Source organism: Seriola aureovittata, chromosome 24, assembly GCF_021018895.1.
Source record: "Seriola aureovittata isolate HTS-2021-v1 ecotype China chromosome 24, ASM2101889v1, whole genome shotgun sequence".
In the NCBI taxonomy this organism is placed as follows: Eukaryota; Metazoa; Chordata; class Actinopteri; order Carangiformes; family Carangidae; genus Seriola; species Seriola aureovittata.
The window spans coordinates 4,644,314-4,671,470 of NC_079387.1; the positions used below are offsets into that span (position 1 = coordinate 4,644,314).

The 27,157-nt window shown below is 41.7% G+C and overlaps 1 protein-coding gene across 6 annotated transcripts in view; it reads right to left on the minus strand.

Annotated features, from left to right (window-relative positions):
* LOC130165120 (histone deacetylase 4-like) overlaps positions 1 to 19,812 on the minus strand; it is a 55,631-nt gene extending 35,819 nt beyond the window's left edge. For 2 of the 6 annotated variants that reach the window (XM_056370062.1, XM_056370061.1), the window contains exons 1-3: positions 19,615 to 19,805; positions 16,586 to 17,011; positions 3,406 to 3,474 (exon numbers count right to left, since the gene is read on the minus strand). In XM_056370062.1, coding sequence (XP_056226037.1) covers positions 3,406 to 3,474; positions 16,586 to 16,607 — 91 coding nt within the window. In that variant the 5' untranslated portion in view covers positions 16,608 to 17,011; positions 19,615 to 19,805. Of the gene's footprint in view, positions 1 to 3,405; positions 3,475 to 16,585; positions 17,012 to 19,405; positions 19,526 to 19,614 lie in introns of those variants that run through there. The other 4 variants (XR_008826718.1, XM_056370056.1, XM_056370055.1 and 1 more) reach the window with 4 other exon arrangements.
* Between the last annotated feature and the right edge of the window lie 7,345 nt (positions 19,813 to 27,157).

A 27,157-nucleotide genomic window follows, 5' to 3' on the forward strand; every position in this document is an offset into this window, starting at 1 on the left:
TCTGGCTCCAATTGCAGATCTATTTATACCAGACAATGCAGAGGGCTGGCGTCTCTGATTTGAGACTCAGTTCACAGAGTGTATATCCCACGATCTGACTGCCTGAGCTCCACACTAGTTAGGCTTAATAGATGTCATACTGAGCCGAGCAGAGCAGAGCCGAGCAGAGCCGTTTAGAGCGGCCTCAGTAAAATGTGGCGGAAATCTTTTTTTTTTTTTTCTTTAAACCACGCAAAGAGACGACAAAGAAGAGGAGATATTCTGTAAAGGGTTTCACAGTGAATTTAGCAGCAGGGCGAGATGAGAGGCAACAAGTAGCATATCTGTTGATAGTGGAAAAAAGCTGCAGTCGGCTTTCTGATTGGTCTCTGAGGGTGTGTTGGGTGAACATCAGCGTACCTTACGTTCTCCTGCTGACTCGCTCAGCTGCTATGAATTAGAGTTTTGCCTCCATGGAAGCTCAAACTCTTTGAGACGATAAGAACCTTCTCGGTTATAGGCTAAGCAAAGACTGATTGGGATCTCGCTCCAGAATGGCACCATGACCTCTTTAAAAAGAAAAAAAAAAGGAAAAAAAAACAAGACATAGCTCTGACAGGGGAAGTAAAGGAACAGGGCGGGTGTGACGGAGGGACGTGTCGAGGTGCAGCGAGTCCTGTTCTGCCAAAAGCAAGCTCTGGCTTGTCGCGGTCTCAATAACGTCATACAACGGTCTGCAGCATCGCAGCTTAAGGGGAAGGAGATGGGTGAACGTGAGACAGAGACATAACACATGAGACACAGAGGGGGACGACGTGTGAATGTTGAGGTGCAGTACGTGCATCTCAGCCTCTGGACCACGACTTGTGTCACGTGTCGCTGCCTGGGTCAAACCTGGTGTCAAGGATAAAGAACACTTTTGCAGTGATCAGACCCATAAATACAAATCTGTTCATTTAATTAACAATAATAATAATAGTTTAGTAGAATAATTAAGATTAAAAATGGCAACACAAATAGTGCCTACATGTGTAACATAAAAGCTGGATCAACTGTATCAACATATTATTTCTTTAATTTTATTTTGTAATTTTGTAATATGTCGTTGTTGTAGGAGTTATTTTTGAGGGAGCAGAAATCATTTTAAATATTTTTTTGATAGATAAAAATTCAATGAAAAGAATTACTTATTTATTTTCTCAAGAAAGAAAATAGTTTAAAACTTTGAAAATATCCAATTAACAATGACATACAAGCAGAAGAAAATATTTTCAAAAAGTAGATAAAACAGCAAATCCTCACATCTGAAAGACTACTGATGTTTTCTGTTTATTTCTTGTTGTCTCATTATCGTTAAATCTGCCAACCATTTTTTCTCCAACAATCGATTAATCATTTGGTCAGAAAATAGTGAAAAATTCCTGTTGAGATTTCCTAAAGGCCACACGAAATTGAAATTACTTGATGTGTCAAAATACTCACTTTATGCATGCATAAGACAAGGAAACAGGAAGTCCTCATAGATAAGAAGCCAGAACCAGAGAATGACTTAAACCATTATTCAATTAACAGAATAGCTGCTGATTAATTTTCTGTCTAATAGATTTATTGCTTCAGCTCTAATTTCAGCTTCTGTCATAAGGTGAAATTATTGGTTAAAAGATTCATAATAAAAGCTCAACGTGTCCAAAAATCAGAGTCATTGTAAACCAGCCGTGCTGCTTTGAGTGAAACCAAACTCAGGTGTTTTCTTTGAGTCATGTAACTTGACCGGCAGGTGCAGCAACCGCTGCTTTGCATCTTTAAGAAAAAAAAAGCACTCCTAGTGTCTGCTTTAGTGCGTCCACCAGCATCTGATTACACTGAGGTTAGACGACAAAGCTTTCAGGACTTTCACAAAGTACCAACACCATTTCACATTTTCTATGAGGAAAATACTCTGGAGCGGAGGGATTGCAACTGAGTGCACTACAAATGCTCTTAGACAGGTGCACTTTCCTCATCCTGCGAGCGGCAGATCCGAAACGGCGCGGGTCACACACACACGCTACCAACGTGGAGGCCCCGCCGGCAGCTCCGTATCCAAGACAACAGATTTCGAGAATATGTGATGAAGTCACTCCAGTGAATTTCAATATTTTATCAGCCTAGCCGGAGGCACGCGGAAAATAACCCCAACAACAACATGAGAGAACGTGTGAAGCCTGTGAAGGTTTAGGACAAGAGAGAAATGTTTTGGGTCAAAGTGAAGATAAAACTTTGTTGTTTTTCTTCAGCAACAGGCTGGCTGAGCTTACTGCTGTGTTTAACAGCACCTACCTGCTTCCTGCTGCTCTGTGAAATCATACAAATCTGCAGAGCAGCATAGGGAGTAAATTATGAATCAGCCTTTTACTATTTTCATTATTTTTTAAAGGAGAAAATCCAAATTGTTCTCTGTGGTATAAAATGAACAGTTTAAGCTTCCCAATTATGGAATCAGATAATGCATTATGCATATATTACTTCAGACTCATGCTCCTTCACATTACCTCATCTCCATCAGCCCCTTTCATTTCTATACTCTCGCCTCCCTCTGCTGCTTCATCTCTGCCCCTTCCTCTTCCTCTTTCCCTATGATTTGTATCTTTATTTTCACTGGAGGTAGAGGAAGCTGTTGTAAATACAGTACAGAACTTGGTGGTGTTTTTGATTATGTTCTAACATAGGAGACAATACTTGCAGCAGGTGGGAATTCAGAGGCAAAAACCTACAAGAGGGAGCTAAAAAAAAAAAGAAAAAAAAAAGGTGGCTCTGATTTGTTTTGGGACCGTTAAACTGTGTCAGGAACTTGCAGCGAACACATCACCGAGACGCGCAGTAGCTCGTTCTGCTGGATATTTTTGGAAACTGTTTCTCTTGAGACATCCGACAACAGTTTCACACGAGCTCACAAACAGAGCGTCTACATTCACGGCGCTGGGTTCCCATTCAACAAAATGGCACTGTGAGATAAGTGCACAAATGGAACGCACGGGAGCAAGCATGGACTCCTCTCAAGACTTCTATCAACTATCAATTACATAAACCATGTTTGTGAGTAACAACTGTCAAAATGCTGCTGCTGCAAAAGAACAGATGACTGATCTTTAAAGTGAGGTCATTGCAAAAACAATTTAATTATAATTGAATGCCAACCTAACACATCCAAAGAAGAACACCTATGCATGCAAAGTCGCACAAGATGTGGTTAATAGTGAAATCACGTAGGTGCACACACACACACACACACACACACACACACACACACACACAGGCTTTGGTTTAGAGAAGCTCATGCACACACACACCACACACACACACACACACACACACAAACAAACACACACACACACACACACACACACACACACACACACACACACACACACACATACAGAGACCAACCTGTTGGGATGTGGTTGAGAGCCGATGTCTTCAGAACCTCCAGCGGCTGTTCCTTTCCCAGGATCCCCTCTGTGGGAGAGAGAGAACACTCCGCTTCAAATATGGTCCGCAACATTGAGACAGGCTTCCAGCGACAAACCTGCTAACCAGGCAGTTAAGACCACAGTCCAAGAAAGAGCGGGCTTCAGGTCATCTGCACAGCGGCGAGCGCATGCCGCGGCGCCGCTACCGCCACCTGAGCAACTGCCTGGTCCATGACTGTGATTTTGCAGAGATGCTTGGCTGCGGTGGTGCTCTAACATACGCTTGGAATCGGAGGGATGCCGAGGGAGCAGCCTTCATCAGCTCGTGTGTGCTTGTGTGTGAGTTCAGTGTGCGAGAGGAGGGATGTTGGGGCTCGACTGATACTGCCTGTGCTCAGCATAGCAAATGTGGCTGGCAGCAGCGGCAGAGAGGGATGGTGGGGTGCGGAGGTGCGGGAGGAGAGGGGGGTAGCGGAGAGAAGGAGAGGGAGGGAGGGAGAGAGGTAAAAATAGCTCATCCTTTTGTGTATAACAGCACATGCGGAGCACGCACACGCACACACACACACACACACACACACACAACGTGCACACATGCAGACACAAAGACACAGTGGTGCTGCTGCACTCCTCTCCTGTGAGAGTGCGTGCGTGTTTGTGTGTGTGTATGCATGCATGTCCGTGGGTGTGTGTGTGCAAGTGTGTAGGCTGTAATTATAGTGGCAACATGAAAAGGCTTTTGTAGCTGCCGAGCCCTGGGAAGACATGGCTATAAAAAGCAGAGCGACAGAGAGGGTTGGGGGAGGAGGAGGAGGAGGAAGAAAAGGGGGAGGAGGACGTATCGGGGGAGAGGGGGAAGACAGAGGTAAGGAGGGGAGAGAGGAGGAGGAGGAGGCGATGGAAAGATGGAGGAAAAACAACGAAACGGCGCAAAAAGGGAGGAGAGCAGAGCGGATGGGATTGACATGCATTGCGACTGCACACAAATCTGTGACTACTGACACACACATTCTCGATATATGAATGTATTTTTAGTACTCATAAGCACCTGAGCCATATATATTCTGAGCACAAGGCTTAAAGACATCTGAAGCGCACAAACATGCAATTATTCCTTTGGATAGCAGATGAAAACCCATGTAAAATCCCTTTGGAGGAATAAAAGAGACGAAAACAGTAGAGCGTCTCACTGTGCGTGATCTATTTCTGGAATTCTCCCTGGACCAGACTGGCAAAGACACACACACACACTTAATTAGCCATGAAGCTGGAGGATGCATCACACGCTGATTATGTGTGTGTGTATTCGTCTCGCACTACCTTGCATGAATGGCTGCACCCCCGATGCACCAGTCTCTGTGAGGACTTGGGTGTGGACTCGTCACGTTTGGTCCTGTTCAAACGAATCTCAACACACATGGGTTTATTTGCCTAAATCCTCTCGCCAGTGGCCGCCAGATATCCCTGCCTGTCTGGCGTTTTATGATTTTAAAAGCTACCTCAAAATAGGTGCCATTCAAATTCAGATTCAAACTTTTGCGAGACACGAGGCGCGGGTCAAATCTGCGGTCTCACATACATGCACGGTGTCAGGCTTTATGTAAAAGGTGAGGAAACACTGCAAGAGCAGACAGGTGGTCACGCCGCCTCACACGTCCCAGCCTCTCCAAAACAAACAGATCCACATCAATGATAGTTGATATCTCTTGATGAGCCTATTCAAATGACACGCATGCTGCTGGATTTTGCAATGGAAATGAGGTGCATCTGTGTGTGATGACACCTGTGGCTTGGAGTAATACTACGCCTGTTTTTGCACAAATTGCTGGCAGCAGCTTTACATCTGCAACTTAAGTGTGGGTTATTAGAGGGGGCGACGGACGTCTTTGTCTGTGGTTAGTTAGACAAAGTGTACACGCTCCCAGTCCAAACCGCACCATTGATACCTGAGACGCTCATGGAGAGAGCACAGGTGTGTGTACGACTGAGACAGACAGCATCGTAATGAAGCAGCAAACCACATACGCAACCACCACACACTTGCAGAGGAGAAGTGCCCTATACCTTGGCAACAGGGTCCATCAATCTTGAATGTAGCCTAGTTACCCAGCAACCCCCTCCTCCCTCCAGCTCCCTCTTTCCTTCCTCCCTCTCTCTTTCTCTCTTTCTCTCCATCCTCCTCTCTTCTTGGTCCCACTGGGCACGCATCGGGAGACGGGGAGCTATAAATAGCCTCGGCTAGCCTCAGGCAGAGAGTCAGTCAACTCAAGCTAATGCAGCTACCGCTCGTCAAAAACATGCATGTTGTTATGATCTGCACTGTAAATGGGAAAGGATGCAGGAGTAATGAGCTAAAGAAAATGACAGGGAGCTCTGCATTTGCTAAATGTAGTTTTGTGAAAGCTCGGTGAGACAGCTGAGCTTGACCTTAGAGTGCATACTGTATGTTGACAGAGGCCTTTGTTATGTAGGAGAATGAGAATGAGATGTCTGTCTGTGCTACAGTGGTGTTGACAAAGAGAAACAGCGACACAGAAAGAGAGGAAGGATGCTCCAGCCTCATTACATTCAGTGCACTTCCGTTCTGGCTGCTTCGTCCAGGGTGACTCCAGTGAGCAAGGTGATCCAGACAGGAACAATACGATTAATCAAACACGCCTCTCCTTGAAGAGCCTTTTCCTCTGGGTCGCAAATTTGCTTCCCGAGGGCACAGCGCTGACGTCATGGCGACTGATAAAAGAGAATGGGTGACCCCTGTGTGGGCCGCCACCAGTTTGCATCCCACAAACAGTAGGGAAACAACCATCTGACCCTCATTTCATGCTGGTAAAGTCGTAGAAACACAGCGGTAATGTAATTTGGCGTGGTGTCTTAGTGCTTCTTTGCGCTTCTCGGTGAATACCGTCATTTGATATAAAATCACAAATTAGTTGGGAATTGGTAATTAGACTGTGGGTGTCTGTTGCACATCCAAATCGAATTTAAGTCATGAGGTCAGCAGATCAGTTTAGAAGCCAAAAAACTAGAGGTTTGAGCTAGAAATGCATTCACTAAGTCACAAAAACTAAGATGCATGGGAATAAGCTGTGTCAGCACTGATGGTAATACTCATGTTAAATCTGCAGTTCAGATTTATGAATTTAATATGGCTGTGACTGTTGGATAAGGGTTCTGTGTGATTTGTTAGTTCATTCAAAATTTAAGGAGTTTAGAAAGCAAATTTATGGGTGTGAGCTGCAGTTTGATGGAGAAGAGACGGTCAAAGCAAACTGTAGGTGGATAAAATCTGCGGAGAGGCTGACACCTTTAATTTGTTTGATTGCACTTGAACAAATTAAACAGTGATTCCCTTTCTTCCTGATTAAAGAACAGTAAAACTAATTTCCAACTTTGACAACAGGACCTCTCACTGGCGTGTTCCTGTCGTCTAAATTCAATCAATCTTTTGGAATGATTTCCAGATTTTACTGCACAACATGATGCATGCTGGTAGTGAACAAGCAACATCACCCTACGTGAAGGGTGTTGCGACGGGTGTTTTCCTGACTTTTGCCCAGTGCATTCTGGGACACATTGTGACCCAGTGTAGCAATAATATTGAAGATGCATAGATATATGAATTATTGACCTGACCTATATGCACCACTTTTCATGTATGTTATCTCTCTTTATCTGTATACTTAGTGATCACTTTCACACAGTCGATTCTTTATGGACGTCCATGATGGTCCTACACTTGTTGCTAGGAGATTTGTGATGCAACTGTAAAGCCTTAGTAGCTGGGCCTAATGCCTTACAACAACAAACACCCACAACATGTGAGATGACAGTTGCTCTGCATCTACTATGCATACAGAGTAACAGGTGCACAATTTAATACTTGTTATATTTTTCTTGACTTTTTCAAGGGTTTGTCTGTTTCAAGTCCCAGCAAAGATCAGACTTTGATCCACTTGCATAACGGTAGGATTTCCTTGATGCCCAAGCCAGACATCCATGCTTCGTGTCAAGCCCTGTGGAGCGCCATGTCAAAAGGCACAAGGATAGGCCTCCGAGGCAGCAGTGTAAACCGTAATTGCCGCTGACAGCTCGTTGGCAGAACACAGTGTATCCAGTTTCTCAGCTGGGACGAGACAAAAGACACAGGGACAAAGGATGCGTCCCATTCCTTTCATTAGCTCATGTTCCCTCTCTGCTGTCTCTGTCCTACTATCAATTAAAAACAGTTTTTCTAATGTACCAGGACATCCACGCTGTATAAAGGCCATGATAAGGTGTTTGTTTTTGGAGGAGAATGGGTACAGTGAGAGGGGGTGGGTGCTGCACCCTATTTGCGCAAGGACAAAGCAGAGCTTGCACATGTAGGGAGTCAGTCGTTGCACAAGAGACCCCCTGGTTTTGTTCTGAGATGGACTGATAGTTATGTTCAGCCAAGTTGGTGGCACATGGGTGGACAGAACTGACGAACCGTCTGGCTGGCAGGAACCTCATGTCTGTTCAGAGGGTTCGGCAAAGGGAGGGAGGGTGCGGCACTGTGGGAACACGCCGCTCAAGTGCATTTTGCAATCTGCCACAATTTCGTAATGTGGTTGTGTAGCATAGAAACAACATGTCAGCACAAGTGGACAGCAGACAAACGTGACAATACGGCTTGAAATTACCCTTGATGAGGCTAATGCTCGGATCACAATGACCGCCGCACAAAAGGCAGCAGTTGTGTCATGCGTGCACTCGTCCCGTGCTCCGTTTTTAGCTGCACGACACACACGGCAACAAGCCGTTCAATCGTAAAGAGGAGAATCAACACGGGAGACCAAAAATAATGATTGTTTGTTCGCCATGGATGCACGTGCGCATATCTTGTGTGTGTGTTTCTAAAAATAGACTCAGGGATAAGCCGGGCCCTCTTTATTGCAGTGAAAGCTTTTAACCCCTTCACCCCTGGATTTAAGCAGTGTGATGTGGGATCGCATGCATTTGGAGAAGAGGATGAAAAGGGGTCAGTGAATGGGTCTAGAATGGAAAGAGAAATGTAAATTCAATGCATGAACCATCTATGCACTATCTTCATATCTCTATAGGCAGCCACTGCAGAGAAGCTTTTCACTTTTATTTTACTACTGATTCTAAACTTTTGAGAAGATTACTCATTAGGAAGCTTCGTTTTCACAGTTCTGCTCAGCAGTTACAGATCTGATACATGCCCAGGGAAACCACAGCCTTACTGTGGCAGCTCTACTGGCCCACTTATGAATTATGTGTCTTGCTCAAGGGCAACTCAGTTTCCTCACTTTCTCTTACTGGTGAAAGGGAACCTTCTTCACATTCACCAGTCAGTACAAGCCAGTGATCTTCCTGTCTCAAGTACCTTCCTTAAAACTCTACGCCAACGTTGCCCTGTTAATAGTATCTGGCAGGTGTAATAAATAGCAAATCCATAATATAGACTTATAGCCATCCAGATATCCGTGTCCGTACTGTGTGTAGTGTTTATAAAAGATGCAGTCGAGATCCAAAGATGGTCCAGATGAGGCAAAAATGGGCAAAGTCTCGTTATTCTGGAGAAATTAGCATCCAAAGTTGCTGGTTGGCAAAAATTACAATTCAAAAGTCAAATTCCTAAGAGAAAAAAACACATCCTTGACAGAATGTGTTTTTCAGTAAGTACATACAAGCAGCAGGGTGATAGAGAGGGAGCCTGAGTTTTATTAGAACTTGCCCTATTAAACCTACAAGATTAGATTTTCGTCACGACAACAATTACCTTTAAAGTATGAGAACCCAGAGAGACAAAGCTAGACACTGCCTATTGGATTTTTTTTTTTAATCAACACATCAGATAGGACTGTGAGGACAAGCAGGCACAACACAGCAGGAGCAGAGATTTGAGGCCAAGATCGTCAGGATGCGAGTGTTTAACACCTACAACTCCCCTGGGACACAATTCTTTAAGACGTCGTCTGTTACAAACCAGTCAGTAGACGCATGCTTCTACTTCTATTGTACAGTGTGGTACATCGTTCTGTGTCCCTTGTGTTAATTATCCCACAACAGCAAGGGAAGCAACCTCACACCAGGGTACAGACATGTGTGTGTCACAACCTTGTCTGTAGTACTGATTACGTCAGCGGCAGTCCCTCGCCATCCCTGCCAAAACTCCCTACTGATCAGATAGTAAAAGTGCACTCACAGTTGCACACACAATGACATTAATTAGTAGCTTCATATTCACCATTCAGACAGGAGAATGATAATGTTAAGGATTACGGTTTCTCATATTGTAAACTTAGTTTAAAGGTGTCCTTAAAAAAAGAGCTTGCTCTTAATTGCATTCCCTGTATAAATAAAGGTTTGAATTTAATTGAATTAAATCAATATTCAAGTCTGACTCTCAGCAACAAAACAAATAAGCCTCTTTCTTAAAATTCAAACTGTTCTTTTAGTGGAAAACATTACAATGATCAGTGCAGAAGTAAAAAGCCAAAACACAGTAACTACATATTTGCTGAAAACTGAGTTAAGACCAGAATTTTATTTATTTATCCATTTAATTTTTTTTTACATGTTTTACGGCACAAGTTTGCCGTGACTTAGAGCCAAGAACATTCCAAACAGTAAAAGCAAAGGCTATGTTAAGATAGAGCTAGAGGTTAGCTTGGGAGAAAGCCGCAGTTAGCTAAAGCTAAATGGATTTACTTCTTCCTACATGTTTCCTGCAGCTAAATGAAAAAATAAAAAAATACATATTATCCAACATCTTAGTTATCCCACATTAATGAGGCAGATGCTAAATCAAACCAGGAAACTAACCTATCTTAGCAGAGTAGCTGCTCCTGACTCCAGTGAAATTCATATAGTTTGACGTGGTTAAGCTGCTTTTAAGTCACATACTTAAATGATTATAGATGTATAGATAATCTACAACGATGCTTTGCTCGGGTTGGCCACCCATCCTCCAAATTTCATCACTGCACCTTCACCATTTCTTTTGTTTATTTCTCTCTGCCTTTGAACAGCAGTATGCTTATTATTTCACAGTGGTGCAAGCTACATGTTTGTGTTTTCATATCAGTGTCACCTCACATTACACTCTGCTTATCATCCACCACCTGACATTCTCGGAAAAAAATGAGACGAGGAAATACTTTCTTAAAAACATGTGGCCATACAAGTTTCCGTGTCTGCTCATACTGTTTCTTTTGTATTTGTATTTGTGTTTAGAAATCAACTGAGTAAAAAAAGCGCATGCAATTAAAAATTTATCATGGAAACTGTCTGGTGCACAAACAGGACTGTGGTATTTTCTGTGTCCATCAATCTAATCTTGACTACAAACAGAATTTCAAAAGTTTGTATAAGACATAAATCTATATATGCAAAGCAATAAATCTACAGGACTGAAGTGACTTATCTAATCTTGGGTGCCAGCCGGAAAGATGCAAGCTTCTGACCCAGCTCATTTGAGTTTATTTTACTTTATTTTATTTCCCTGACTGTTTTTGTTGTTCTTCAAAGCCGTATAGAAGCTGTTGCGCTTGTAACCTAGATACCGCTGAGCCTTCGAGGAAAGGAGCACTGTGTCAAGTTCACCAGTTCAGAGCCGTAAAAGGTGCTCACACCCACACAGGCGCTGCAAAATAAAGCAGTAAAAAATCTCATCTGAGCGCAGTTTATATCCTGCTTATGACACGCTCTCGATTGCGTTCATGGAATATGTAAATTTTTTATTTTTTGCATAGAACATTGTAAAGTTCAAACCTCTCATTCACAAATAATCACTTACTATACCTGGCACTTACTTACCAACTACCTACTGGTCTCTGTGTGTGTGTGTGTGTGTGTGTGTGTGTGTGTGTGTGCGTGTGTGTGTGTGTGTGTGTGTGTCTCTGGGTGTCTATGTGTGTGTGTGTATGACTCATGTGCATACCCAGTTCTTGCTCCAGTGGTAAACACTGCAGACTTTCCTGAAAAGCCGGTGCATTTCTGACTAAGATAGATGAAAACAAATCATTGCCAGCTAGTGGCATCACCTTCCCTCTTTAATAAGACACTAACACCTCAGGAAGCTGGATGCTCTTTTCAAAATCATCTGTTCATTTTCACTCACAGTTGCATCAATCGCACACGAATCGGGTTTCTGCTTGGTTCACAACAAAGAATTGGCACGAGTGATGAATATGGACCAATTATTTAGATAAAGATGAGGAAATAACAACCCTAAAAATAAAATGATTTATATGAGCTTCTTGATTTAACCATTTCCCTGTAAATATGAACATTTAATATTAAGTTTCGTTACAACTACAACTCGTTATCGGGCAGAACAAACCATAACAATAATCATCACGTATTGTTATCAGCCCTGAAATTCCATGTTAGTGCATCTCTAGTATCTATTGATTCATTTCTTTTCATAGTCTTTATGTCCTTGGAGAAGCTACTTTAAAGTACAAGACAAACTATTAAATTTAAGTTCATTTTCTCTCAATTTTGGGGTTTTTTGGATGAAAGGAAAATGCAACACTAAAGTGCAACAGAGATTTGCCACGTCATTGCGGCATCATTTAAGGACAGAAGTAGCAATCAAGGTAAGTCATCAGTGCAATCGATCTGCTGAGCAAATGTGTTCAAATTGTTGGTTGAGTTGACAAGCATTGATGCTCATTAATGTGTATCCTGACCACTGGTCTGTGAGCTTACATAGAGAACAATTCATGTGGATATTTGGCACTGAAGTGCTTTAATAACACACTACAACAGCTCAAGTACTCATCGTCATTGATTCTCCAAGTCTCTGAACTCTACTGAGGAGATGGACACTATTTGTGCAAAAGATATCCCTCATTGGAGAGCACTGTCTGACATGTTGCTCTGAAATTACATTGGATTCCTATTGGAGATTGCCATTGTTCTTGTCACTGTCCTTTCTATCTTTCGTGGATGTGGTCTGAACCCACAGAGACGTGGTGTGTTGCAGTCTCCCTCTCTATTCGAATAGGGGGAAACCAAGATTATCACCAGGAACTGATAAGCGTTCTTGGCAAGTGACCACAACCACAACGGTGCCCCAGAAAATCATGAGACAGACGCTCATATCTCAAGATGAACCCTGAGTTGAGGCATTTCTGAGTAATGGGTAACGTACTATCGAAAGCTAAGACCTAATGAATCACAAACCAAAGAATCATTAATTGACTGAAGATACTGAATTTAAGCTATTTTGCTGTAATTTAGTAATTTAAGCTTTCATCCAAAACAAATGCTCAACATGGAGGGGACCACAGAAAAGTAAACAAATATGTTATTCAGCCACTACCCTGCTGTGCTGATGATTAACTATTATGCTTATGATTGAATATACTGTACTTCATATTGAGCCTAACTGTCATTAATCAGTGCAAATCACCCTAAGCTTGACAGAAACCACCTTTTTCGACCAAGCACAGTCGACATGCTAGCTTATTGCTAAGCACAAATGTAAAACAAATGTCACCGGCTAACATGCTAAAGCCCTCGATACACAGAGTAATCACTCCTGTGCAAACACTCACGGCTGTTTACAGATACGCCTGCAAAAAGACTGATGTGAAGGCCTTATCAGCCTGACCCCCTTTTGTTCTGGGAAATATAAACCCAACAAAGCGTTTTACATTTCACTTTTCTAGGAAGAGATTTATGGTAAATGGTGTTTAATCTAAAAATCCCAGTGCTGCTGTAATAAAGAAAATGAGTAAGTCCTGGATCAAAAACACGCGTGCTGGTAAGCTCATTTACAGATTACAAAAAAAATGGCACACAAGCAGGCAGGCACGCTCACAAACGCCCGCAAGAGCTGCTGCATGAGGGTGAACACAGACACACACACGCACACACACACACACACACACACACACACACACACACACACACACAGGGCTGGTAGATGATTGGAAATAAGTGCAAAGCAAGCTCAGAAAAAAAAAAAGTTGGCAGCTTTGAGTTACACTGCAAATACAAGAGTACAACAAAGCTGTGGATCTGAAAGTCTCATTGTTCACCCTGAGTACAAAGCCAATGTTGTCTAATTGCACTTAATGTAAAACACATTCAATTCAACAGGGGCAGCAGCAGACAACCCTGATGCAACCTGAAGCCACAGGATCAATGTCCTCGCATCCATTTTTCAAAAGGACAGTTATAACACAGAAATCAAACTGAGGCATCGCTTAAGACAGAACAGATTCCTCGCCCTCTCACTTCACCGCCATAAACATTTCAGTGAAAAAAGAAGCCACTGGACAAGCCTGACAAGCGCCACAAGGCCAGAATGCTGCACATTCTTCACATTTCATGCCTTTAAACGCATCTTGGCTGCCTGTTTCTGTCTCTCTATGCGCCGACATCCAACAAGACCGTCTCTGAGCTGTCATTCAAACAAGAAAAGCAACACCTCAAATTGACGCCCACACTTGGCAGCGCTCTGAGGGCCGAGATTGTCTCCTCTGAAGGCTTTTCAGAGGCAAACAAGACAGTGAGAAACAGCAGCTGCAGGTATGAGTCGTCCCTCCTGGACTCACACACAGAAAGATCACAGCTAGTCTTGTTTTGGTGAGAGGTGAGTTAACATGAGGGAGATCCTGGGTAGGCCCCTCCAGTGGGAAGCCAACTGTGGTGATGAGAGGCAGTGGAGGGCAGGGTGGGAATTTAAAAACAGCTAAATCTTATTACATTTTGACAGGAGCTGGTTAGTTTATCTGCTATCAGCTGCTGCAGCCAATGGGCAGAGAAGAATGAAGTTTCCTGCCTTGGCTGTGTTCAGCCCTGGGCATCGATTCAATATCATTGTTTGTCTTCTTCCAACAGAATCGTATTGTGATAAAATAATGATAGAGGAACTGTATCATTTCACAAAATTATACAAAATAAAAGCAGTTATTGATCTATGCGAGTACTTGTTGCCATTTTTACACATGAAGTTCAGTTTACCCCCCCCACCCCACCCCACCCCGTGTGTGTGTGTGTGTGTGTGTGTGTGTGTGTGTGTGTGTGTGTGTGTGTGTGTGTGTGTGTGTGTGTGTGTGTGTGTGTGTGTGTGTGTGTGATCGAAGGCTAGTGAGTGGCAATTTTTTAGAAATCTTTCAGTCTCCTTTATGGAAGTGCAATACTAACAAATTAAAACTTAATGATGCTAACTACTCCAACTAACTGTCTTAAAGTCCATTCACAGCCATAATTTTAGATATCATAACTCTATCTTAGGACTTCTCAAAACTTTCAACACCCTCTTAAATTGTAATACTTATAATTAATGAGCTCAGAAACAAATTAGAGGAAGACTGTGAAAGTCTGAACGACTGGTTTGATTTCATTTTTAAGAAATTTCTAAAAACTGACGACTTCTAAATCACAAAAACAGCCCTGACACAAAACAACAGCCTTGGATTTAAATATATGAAATATATTTTAAGAGTTTTCAAAACTTTGTGGTCCCAACAGAACTGTATATAAATAAAATATTTTTTATCACAAAATGTGTTCAAAAACAAACTAGGAGAGGACTGTGAAAGTCTGGTTTAATCTTATTTTTACTTCTAAATTAAAAAAGAGTCCAGAAGCAAATTAGCAGCTTTAAATTTAGATTTTCTTTTAAGCCTTGTGGATATTCTATTGTATATTAACAAAATATTTATTCAAATTTCTCACAAAATACACTAGCAAACTATGTGAGTGAACAGGACTAGTTAAATTTTCTTTTTTATAAAAACTTCCAGGTTCAAGACAAAGAAAATTAAGAGCATCAACGCTCATACTTTACTGTATATTCACACTTATTTCAAAGCGATGAACACGTTTGACTATTTAACATGACACTGTGCAGATATCACTGTCAAAATCCTTTCTCAGTATTAGCAGGGCTTTCGTTTTGCCAGTCTTGGCTGTGATGGAGACGAGTGAACGTGTGGGAGAATTAGAAAGGGCTATCTAATGACTACTGCTGAGCCATGCTAATCCAAGGTTGATCTAACAATATAATGCACTTGGCCCTACTTGGTTAGAGGGACACCACGGCAAGATGTCATCTCTGGGAGGTAAAACAGCAAACACGTGTGCACCAGAGTGTCTTTGGTGTGTTCAGACATGTCAGTGATGGAGATGTTGGAAGGCTGAAGGCGCCGGCTGAGGCTGCAGCCCATTCTTATCCCTTGGGGCCCGGTGGTTACCTCAGCTGCGGTATTTATAGTGCACACACTCCCAGGTGTACAAAGCAAACATGGGCGACACTGTCAGGTACCACAACGACCTGGGCAGGAAGCTAACCTTTTCATCTGCCAGCTGCTTACCGAATTATTTATCAGTTTGCGAAAACACCAGCTAAAGCTTCTAAACTGAGCTTGATTAGGTGTCAAAGAGGAAAGCAGACTCTCCTAATGAGCCTGTGTCATAGACATTTTTTTCTCACCCTCTGGAGGCACATTCATATTGAATCAGGAAAATTAACAGCCATAAGACCAGATTAAAATGTTATATTGCATTTCAGCGAGCCGCAATCTGTCTGTGTTCCTAATCAAAATGTTCACATATATCAGCACGGCAGATGTAGCAGCGGAGAGATTTCCCATAATGTGACTGTACTGAGGAGCTACATTCTCATTACTCCACAGTTACAAACTCTTTCTATTAAAGATTCCCAGCATGCAGCAGTGATGGATCGCTGTTTTTTCAGTGCAGACGCCGAGAAGATGCTACAAAATTTCATCGACTGCCTGCCTCTCTGTCCCTTTTAAAACCCTCCTTACAAGAAAATTGATTTTTTTTTTTCAACTTAATCTCTCGTGTTTTATCCTTCACTTGTACATGTGCACTAAAGTGACAAATAACAAAAAGTTTACACCCACATTCAACAACTTTCATTTGGATCATCACCACCTATCCAACTGACACATTAGGCTTTTAAATGCAGAGTTAATTTCCAAAAACATGAATGAATAGCTGCAGGAAATAGGCAAATATCAGCTGGATGCATTGGTCTAACCTTTAACATAAGACTTTAAATGAAACCGAAAAAACTGTTTAGTCATATTGTGATATTGCACCTTTATCCTAACTGTGTGTTTAGCACAGGAAAGACCCACCTGGTTCAAAACAAACATGTGTAATAGCAGAGAAAAAGCTCTTACCTTGGTGGCTGTGTGATGTCATCGCTGACAGGTCGGTCAGGTGGCTGTCCACAGAGTACTGCAAGCGAGCACCCAGCTCTGTTTGTGTATTGCAGATGAGTGTGCGTGTGTGTGTGTGTGCGTGTGTGTGTGTGTGTGTGTGTGTGTGTGCGTGATTTACAGGGTGGTAATCAGGAGGCCACTAGCCTGCCAAAACTGTGTGTGTGCGTGTGTGTGCGCACGTGTGCGTGCGTGTGTGTGTGTGTGTGTGTGTGTGTGTGTGCGTGTGTGTGTGTTTAGGCTGATCCAACACTCAGGACGGCCCCTCAAGAATCCCTCAAGGCTGGAAACAGGAAGCAGACGTCCAGCTGCAGCCAATCCCCATGAGGTTTTTGATTTGGTTACTCCAATCAGAGCAGCAGCTTGATGTCTCACACCGGTACCAACCTAACAGAGAGGAGAAAAACACTTTATCAGTACTTTTCTTTAAAAGAAATCTCTAGTTGCTGATGTAGTAACACCAGTTTTCATCTGATATTTCAAGGCTTTTATTTATACTGGTTCCATTTCATGAAATGAGGTTTGTAGATCTTAAATTTGTGAAAAAGATATCACTTTATGAGCTGAGGGATGAGAATTTGTAGCGGGAGAGAAAAAGCTGGATATTAATGTGCGGTGCACACACAGCTCGATTTTCCAGTTATTTATAGTATTGATTTTTCAGTGACATTAATTTGGAGATGACAACTGTTGACTGAAGTTCTGGATTCCACTTACAGTATACAGCCAACATGTCTTGGCCATCTATAAATGTTAGAAGAACTGTGACAGTTTTAAGTCCATCAAAGCAATTACATTTCAGTTTTAAACACTCTAGACCTGTGTAAGAACAAGTGTAATAACTGGACTGCCAAACTTTCCAAAACCTTGGTAAAAATAATTTTTTAATACCGACACAGAAAATAGATTATTCAAATGGCAACATGCATTGTGGATCATGCTGGAGTACAAAATAAACAGCCACAGACATTAAACGTCTTCTAACATCGGTGAGTAGATAGTAGAAAGTATCACTTAAAACTGAGTAATTATTCTTATTTATTTATGTTTATCGAGCTAAATAGTAATACTGCTTCTTAAAAACCGTAAAATACTGTGGCCATGCAGATCCAAGGCCACCATCAAAAACTCAATACGACCTCATATTCGACCTCGTGCTTACACTGCATGAAGCAGTAAACCAATCGGGCAATAAATTGCTTGTTCCAGGCGTAGTTTCTTTTTGAGTAGGGTGCTCCAAGATTAAGAAATAATATGGAAAAAGTAAGATGTATTACTTTCACTGCAGACATGGGTGGAAAAGTCCCATTAGTTTCATGAACATGTGAATTTGACATAGCACAAACCTGTGATTCTTCTGTTTGTTTTAGGAATAAACGCTCTTTTCTTTGTTTTTGGAGATGACTGATTGGTCATTTTGTTGTTTCTGGAAATAAATGATTGTTCTTTTCTTTGTTTTCAGAGAGTAGCCTGAATTCCTCGAGCCTGGAGCAGGAGTGTCAGATGTAATCATGGCTCGAGCCCAAAGCATCAAGTCGACTTTACCACCACAAATAGAAAGGGGTAAAACTGCCTGAGGGCGAGGTGGGTGGGTGGTTGGGGAGGGGGCGCAGCGTAGGCATGGGGGGTAGTGTGCATGTTCACGCCCTTGTGTGTGTGTTGGCAGAGGTCTCAGAGGTCCTCAGAAGCAGGATGGATTCATGTGTGTGTGTGTGTGTGTGTGTGTGTGTGTGTGTATGTGTGTGTGCATTTAAGGGGGTGGGTCTCAAGACAAGCGAGCCAGACAGTACAGCCGCAGGACAAATTGCCCCCAAAAAAGTCGGTCACTGCACAGTGCACGCACTCCTGCGCTTTGTGATGGAAAAGCAAGACAAGGAGGGGCCGGTGGGGGTTACGAACGCGTGTGTAGCTCACACTCCAGGGGGGCTTCATGCAACACCATTCTCCCAGGGCATCTCATCTGTCTCAGGAGGGGTATTCATGTGTGTGTGTGTGTGGGGGTCCTAGGCCATTGTCCCTAAAAAGAGCTTGCTTGATTCAGGGTGACAGATCTGGGGAGACAAGCCCTGAAGCCCAAAGTGAAGAAATAATAAAAACACAGACTGGGTTAAAAACAAAGCAAAACCAGACCACCAAAATTAGCAAAGATAGCTATATTTATCCATAAACTCAGCAATTAGCATAAAATAAGCAAATAACTTGCATTAATTATAACACTAGCTGCTATTAATGAGTGTCTCAAAAAAGGTGGGTACACTCAGTTAGCCTAACCCTGCACTCCAGTTCAAACTCAAACTCCCTAACACATCTAGATGCAAAATATGACCATGTCTGGCTAATAAGTGCTGCTACACGCTGTTTCGTTAGCCTAGCCACACTTTAAAGCAGCTCTAATATGCTGTTTTGATGTAGCTTTAACAGCTCCAACAACCCGTACGCCCCCATTCACAAAAAAAAAAGGATTGACGCATGCAGAGAATTACCACCGCCCATCCCGAACCATTCACACACACTCAAACACACACTTCAGCAGGCCTGTACCTTCATTTTACCCATTTTCTCGTCAATAACACGTCTGTAAAGCGACAGAGCCGTGTTGACACAGTGTATGTTGCATTAAAGCCCAAGGCTCGGCCGTGCACTAAAAATAGCTCAGCAACAATCGGCATAATAAACATCGCCCGTCCGTTCCCCCCCTTACACACTTCCCGCCCGCTACAGTGCAAGAAACCGTCCGGAAAATTTTAGCTGAATGGTTTTAACATGTGAAATCACTCCTACCAGATTTAAACACGGTTCAGGCTTGAAAGCAGCAGTTAAAAAATAACCGGGAAGCCGCAGCCGAAGCGGAGCAGAGTGGAAACTTCAGCCGGACATTGTTTTGATGAATCCTGTCTGTGCATCGCATCCCTGCCTGAATATCAACATCAAAGCGGCGCAGCTCGGCTACACATTCATCCCGAGAGGACACAAACACACCAACAGCTCACCTACAAGGGCCAGGAGGAGGCCAGCCGTCCCAACATGTGTCCCACAGGGCTTTTATTTCTCTCCCATGTTAGACTCTGGGGTTTTTCTCAGCGCCAGGAGGAGGTGGGGGGGAGCAAAAAAAAAATCATCTCCTGACAGATTCCGCCATACTGGATTTTTGTTACAGCCCCAGCAGCGTCACATGGAGCGCCCCTGCATTTACCAGAGGCGGGGTTAGCCTGATGAAAATGTGATGATCTACTAGCATGCTGCGGGATATGTGTGTGTATGTGTGTATGCCTGTGTGCATGTCTGTGTGTGTGTATGTGTGTGTATGTGTGTGTGTGTGGAGGGCTGGATGAAAGGTTGTTATTATGGCTGTGTCATTAATAAGGAAAACGTCTCTGGGCGTGGTCTGTAGTGTAAGAAATATTACTGTAATATTCCAACATTCAATTCATGTGTGTCTAATGTTGTCAATACTTTACTTTTAATAACTTTATCCTACTTAATGCTGTTTTCCATCTCCTGTAACTGCTCTGTAATATTCATATAGCAGCATGTATGTCTGGTGCACAAAAATTAGTTTTTCCTGCATTTTTATTGACCATGGCATCATTATAGTGTTGCTTTGCCGCTACATATCGACATTTATCCTAAATAATTTATCCTACATTATTTATATTATGATGCATTTTGTGTTAATGATGAGTTAATTATAACTTTATACCAGCTTTTAGTGTTTTTATCCTTAGGAACATCCCCTATAATATATTTACACCAATAATTAGTGGGTGCACTTCCTCAGAAGTTAATACTGTAATATTAATAGTTTGTCATTTACAGTTGGCCTGTGTATGTCAGTGGTGTGTGTGTAATAAGCTTATCCTAATTTATGACACGTTCATCTGCTGCGGTGTAATTACATTTCCAGAACGTTCCAGTAGTTGTTCTATAGATTATATAGCTGGTCTGAGTACCTTAAAATAGATTTTTGTATACATATATATGTTAAGTCTCCTATGTTATGACAAATGCTCCTGCCAATGTGATATCATTGCAAAATGTACTATTGGTTGCTATAATTGCTTTCAAAGAACAAACAAGTTTGAAAAAACTCTGATATTAATCTATAAATGTGTCTAAAGTCAGCGATCGGCACAACTACAAAATTATTATGTCATAAATCTATAAAATAATGCACATTTCATGTTACAACATTTGTGTTGTAATGACAGAGAGCTTCTTCCTTCCATTATTCAACATTTTCCATAACCAGTAATGGCAAAATGAAACAAACATTTTTATCCAATTCTCGCTCGTTGCAACATGAAACGCCTTCCCCACTGCCATCTCTAATCCAATATGCTTTTATTTCCATTACTTTATATTTGATTTTGCATCTCAGCAGCCACCCACAAGCAAAACTGCAACAGCACTGCCTGGTTTAGCCAACTTGATTACTGGAATATGCTAACCAGTTGGGCTACATCTGCAGAAAGACACAGAGTTATTATTCACCAAGTGTAGGTAGACTACGCAGCTCTGCTATGAGTTAAGGCTGCTCTCTTGGGTTCCTCTGTCTCATAACCCCGGGCTCCTTTGACGGCTCAGTGAAGTTCACAGTGAAATTTGGGTAGGATTAGATTCTGGCCCTGGATGAACCAACACACCAAAGAGAAGAAGTTGTTGAAACATGACTGAGCTTCATCACTGCCCAGATTTATGCCAGGGTGCCATTCAGCAACGGAAAGAAAGCTTTGACAAACAGCATTACACCAACTGTTGCATTTAATTTTCCTCAGACAGCGAACGCATTGAGTTCCTCCTCAGCATCACTTGGAATATTTTTGTTAGCTGAAGGGAAAATGTTACTTTCACTTTCTCAACCCCTCATTCATTTCAACCGTTTATTCACAACATTTATGCAAGCTAACTTTTTATTCATTACTTTAAATTTCTGCTGCGTGAGGGCAAATACCATCAGAGGTCAGGGTCCGCAAGCAAGTCCTCATTTTCTTCAAGGACACTTTAGCAGGGCAGATGCTTAGCTGCTTTCATGAGCCCTAACCTTCTGTCTGTCACTGTCACTACTATCATTAACATCAACACAACTCTCTTTTAAAATAATTTTCAACTCAGTTCCAGCTTTGTGCTGCTCGGCGAAAACTTGCATTCATTAATCGAGGTTGTTCCTCATTTAGAGTACAGGGGAAGCCGGTTGGGACAGCCGTATCCATAGCAACAGAGGATTATAATTTCTGTGGATGAGCTACGGAGCATCAGTTACATAAGGCGGTCTGTCTTGGAGGCATCTCTGATGTTGTCCTTGAATAAGCTCTTTAGGGCTAAAACCTCAGAGATGTATGGCTGCTGACCATCTTCGTCTGTATTTAGATACAAACATAAAATACATATTTCAGAGGGCATGGGCCCTTTAAATTCCTTCTGTTTACATGCTGGACAACATCAATTCATTTTAAATAATTTAATGGGAGAATACCACTTCAAAAAACAGAATTAATGATGTTGTTTACAGTGTTAATTTTGGTTTAATTTGTGAGGATCTGCCCTGAAAATTAATAACTTCTACATTTAAAACTACTTCCTCTCCCAAAAACACTAAAGCTGCAACTTTGACTAAATGTTTGTCAAAAAAGACAAAGACTAATATAACAGTCCTAATATTAACAGCCATGTTAAAGTGATGCTGCAGCAACGCTTTAAGCTTAATGCTAACATTTGCATGCTTGCATGCTCGCAATGTCAATTATAGTATGCTATCATAGTAATTTTATGCATTTTAACCATGTTCACAATCTTAGTTAAGCCTGTTAGCATGCTAATGTTAATTAGCACTTAACAGAAACTAGCCTGCAGCTAAGGCTGATGGGAATGTCATTTTTCTATTGTACAGAGTTGACATTTTCTGACTTTGTGGTGATGCTAGATGAACAGTTAAAGCATCAACAAAGTTGTTATAATTCATCCTGAGGGGAAAATGAATATCTGTAAAAAAAAAAATCTACACTCAAAACTACTAATATCAACGTCATGTTTGTGCAAGAGTAAAGGTCAGCGGATCACCAACGTGTTTTAGGATTCATCCTGTGGGCACAATTAGTGTCTGCACTGAGTTTAATGTCAATCCATCCAATAGTTGTAGAGGTGTTTCAATCTACACCAAAGTAGTGGACAGCGCTACCACGGCTAAACTTTTGCTGTTAATTGAGCCAAATGTAACCTATGAATAGACTTGTGTTAACTATGATTCTTTGCAGATAAATTGCAAATCAGAAAGAATTATTATATACTTCATTGTCTCAGTCACTCTAAACAAAAGCAGAGAGTTTTTACTTGTGCTGTCAGGGAGCACAAATTGCTCTTGGACATCTGCATCTGCATTGTTTGTCTACAGGCTTTTGCTGACGCAGACATGCATAAAACACTCAAATGTGTGTATACGTGTGTGTGTGTGAGTGAGTGTGTCCAGAGCAGTGATGTCAAAGCAGGGATTAGATTGGCTTATATTGCCCAGAGCAGCACATTTGCAATTCAGTGACCATCACATTCGGGTTTGCCAAATCGCTGATTATGTTAGTTTAACTATTCTGCATCCAGTGGAGTGGCCATCACCTCCTTCAACTTTAGGTTTATATCCATTGTGGGTTTCTATAAGTCCTCTTATATTGGCGCATGATGCCTTTAGAAGCATTTGTGCCAAAGTACCTTACATGGCTCTGGCTAAAAACACAGATCCTGAGTAATGATGTTCCAAAAATACACCATGTTTTTGGCCAGCGGCTGGAAGAGGAGCAGCAATCAGGCTAGAAAGTCAACAGGCGAGCGTGTAGGGCCTGCGCAAACTACCGTTCTGCTACCACAGCAGACACATCACACACAGGCTGTGGACCAGACCACTTGCAATACACACAGAACTGGCTGTTAGTGGTTTGAGAAGGGAAGCCGTCGTCTCACCCAACGCGGTTCCACATGAGTCAGATGCAGCGTGCAGACAAAGGAGGCAGACCTCAGCGTCATAAAGAGGCTTTGCTTTGCCGGTGAGAAAGAAAACATTTCTAAACATCTCACAGTGCTTTTGACAGCATGTGATGGGACTGTGCAATGAAAGCCTCTAACATGAATCAGTGGGATTATGTGAATTAAGGCCTTTTCTACGATGTTAGTTTGCTCTTGTTTAAAAATGAGACATAAAATCTTTCCAGGGTGCCATGAAACTGTAGTGTTTAAGAGAGAAAAGAGAGCAAAAAGGAGCCATAAAGACTTCTTGTTAAAAAGCAGCAGAGTCAAGGCTTCTTACAGTCGAGCCAGTTAGTCTAAAACTTTCCATCAAAGCCTCGCTGAGCTGCATGGAGTAATTACCTCTCACACAGCAACAGCTCCCAGGCCTTATTACTGATACTGTTTGTGTGTGCGTGCATGTGTGTGTGTGTGTGTGAGAGCGTGTAAAGGTGCATTTGCTGCACACACATACACACATAGTAGATGACTACGCCTCCATGTCCTGGTCAGGCAGAGTGTGTGTTTACCATGTGTGTGTGTGTGTGTGTTGCCTATAAAGTAACAGCACCCTGGAGTGCTCTGCTTTTCAGACATAAACCAGCTTGCAGGAGTGATAAACCGAGAAATGTTGTTATGACGGGTCGCCCCTGGTCTCTGCTGTCCTGATGACGGCAGAGAGAAGCCCACCCAATGTGCTTTTCCAGAGCGCCTGGGTAAAAATAGGCAGATTCAGAAGACTAAGACAAAACCAGACTGGAAAGCACTCGGAGAAAGAAAACCTCCACAAGTGCTGAGCTGCTACACCCAAAGGCATCATTCCTATCGTCTCAAAATGTGGGTTAAAATGATGTCAAAGCAAATCTGGATTCCTTTTCTGGACTTCTCTATAATAACTTCTTAAACTATTGGATAGTTTTACTTATTTGAGTAAAAGAATGAAATGTGGTGAAGTGGAGGGGTAAAGTAGAACAACAAGATGTTTAACTTTAGTACAGCATTTAAGTAAATGTACTTACTTTGCATCACTGCTGATGTTCAATTCTGGAAAGTTCACAACCAAAAACCTGCTAATCCAGACAATCTGTGAAAAAAATATGGAAAATTAGTTCTAAATAATTTACTCTCTCCCTTGATAGATGTTTCATTACATTTTGTGGTTGCTCTGAGAAAAGAATCACAAGGTCAAACCAGCACATGGTCACTGTTACATACTGTATATGTTTTTTTCTCTTACTCCTGACCAGAGACTGTATGTACAGTCCATGTTCTATGATCAGGATTAAACCGCTCTGCCTTCTCTGTCTTGATTCAGTCATGTTGTCAATCTTTGATGTGACCAGTCAATTTTTATTTTTAATTTTTAGAGACATTTTCTAAATTTTATTTACAGACCACACCGCCTGAAGCAGCTGCTAAGCCTAAAAGAATTTCCTAAGTCTGGGTTTTAATGACTTTGAATGTCTCATGATGGTCTAACTTCAGTTTCAAAGGCTTTTTTGGGGGGGGAAACCAGTGAATACTTGCCATGTTTTGGTATGAAAATGAATTAATTTAATTATACGGGAAAGTATCTGCTCTTGGATCAGTATTTGTATCATCCTTCAAAATCAACTGCTACCCGCTATAGTAAAAATGCCTAAAAACATGATTCATAAGCCCAAATTGAACTTATGTGTATAGGAGCTGAATGAAGTCCTTTGCTGGCCAGAAAAAACGATAAACTGCAAAAGTAGATTGATGAAATAAAGCGTCTGTAACCAGCGTCATAACTAATGTCATCTAACTTTCCAGAGTGAAAGTTCAACAGCCTCTTCCAGCGTTTCTCATAACCGAACGGAGAGTTTATAAATCTCTCACTCACTGGAGATTTAAAATGCCTAAATAACGTACACCCTGATGTTTCCACATCTCACCACATCATGAGACGGTTGTATTTTTCCAGGGAAGGTTTGAAATGGAGGGCCCTGGGCAGCCAGTAAAACTTATTTGGGCATGCAGTCCGTGAGCACTGCCAGCAGCATATAGCGAGAGACATAAAACCTCAACCAAAGAACCTGATGTAGACAAACTGTGTTAAGTGTTCATAAAATATCTCAATATCTCTGGCCAGGGAATGTTTGATGGAGGGGTTAAGAAAGAGGGGAGAGCTACTTTTAAATTGGAGCACTGCTTGGCTTATTGTGTTATCCCAGTGCTTTACTTTGCAGTCTAATGAATGTATATAAGCTGTATATAGAATGTATATGAACAACTGTATGGACTGTCAGATTTGTGCCTTTTCCTCTCGTTCCCCCTTCACACAGAGGTCGAAGGTCAGGCTCAGCGTCCCCGGAGAGGCAGAGATTCAATGATTATTGTACAATTTGCTCGAGGAAATTTCATAAGGGTCAATACCTGTGGGTGTAAATGCAAAGAATTGAAATTTGGCCCTGAGGTTCTTGCTGCGGATTTTTTTTCTCACTGAGGTGATCTAGAGATGATCGACATGTCACCCAAATTTCTAATTAGCTTCAGATGAAAAGCATTGTAATGTTATTTACCTGTTTTATACAATACATACAAAATGTCAGCATCAGTTTCTTTGGCAAAGCCATCTGTGAAATTGTGATTTTGTTTTTAATTCATGGGTTGTAGCAGCATGTAAAAATGAAGTAAAGTAAAAATTAATTAAGATTAAGTATAGCACTCAAAAATATGCCACTAGCTGTGTATGGAATCTCTCCTTATTTGCTCTATTTGCCCTCGCCTTATATTTACTGTGATTTATGTGCTACAGTGGTCTCATTAATCCCCACAACGGAAGGAAAATGGAAAGTGTCAATAGCATGTACAATATTTTCAGTTTGAAATTCCACAATGCTCCACCTTTGCCCCTGTAATAACAGATGTGTAAATTATAGTTTTGTGACACTACAACAATCAGCGGTGAAGCAGAATAATGATGATTCATAAGTGTCTGAACTGAATCAGTCAGCTGCTCACTACAGAGAAATGAATGAGCTTGAGTGTAAATCATGTAGGGAATGAATGAGTAAAAGGGAATGATGTCAAACATCTGTTATAACAAGAAGGAGCAGAACATAATCACTTTGTAGGGGGAAAAGAATTATCACAATCAGAGAGAAAGGGGCATGTTGAAATCACACAATGAGGAACTCTTCATGATTATTAGATTTTAGGAGAGTAACTGAACAAGATATTTTTGCACATGCAAAGACTTTCCTGGAGATAGTTCAATAATTATTATTACCTGCATGATGCTGATGATGCTGGTGACTTTTTCTTTAGTCCACACTGACTCATTGAAGAGGACATTTACACATGTAGAAAAAAAAGCACAGATAGTCTTTATTATTTTAGAATTTTTAGAATTATTTTCATGCAATATTTTTATACTGTTACTAAAATAAAGTTAGGAAAGTAGGACTTTAACTTGTAGTATTTCTACACTGTGTTTATGTGACTCTTTTCTTCCACCACTGAAAAGTAGCAGTAGCAGTTTTTGTATTAGACGTAGGAAAAAAAAGGTTTATACAAAAC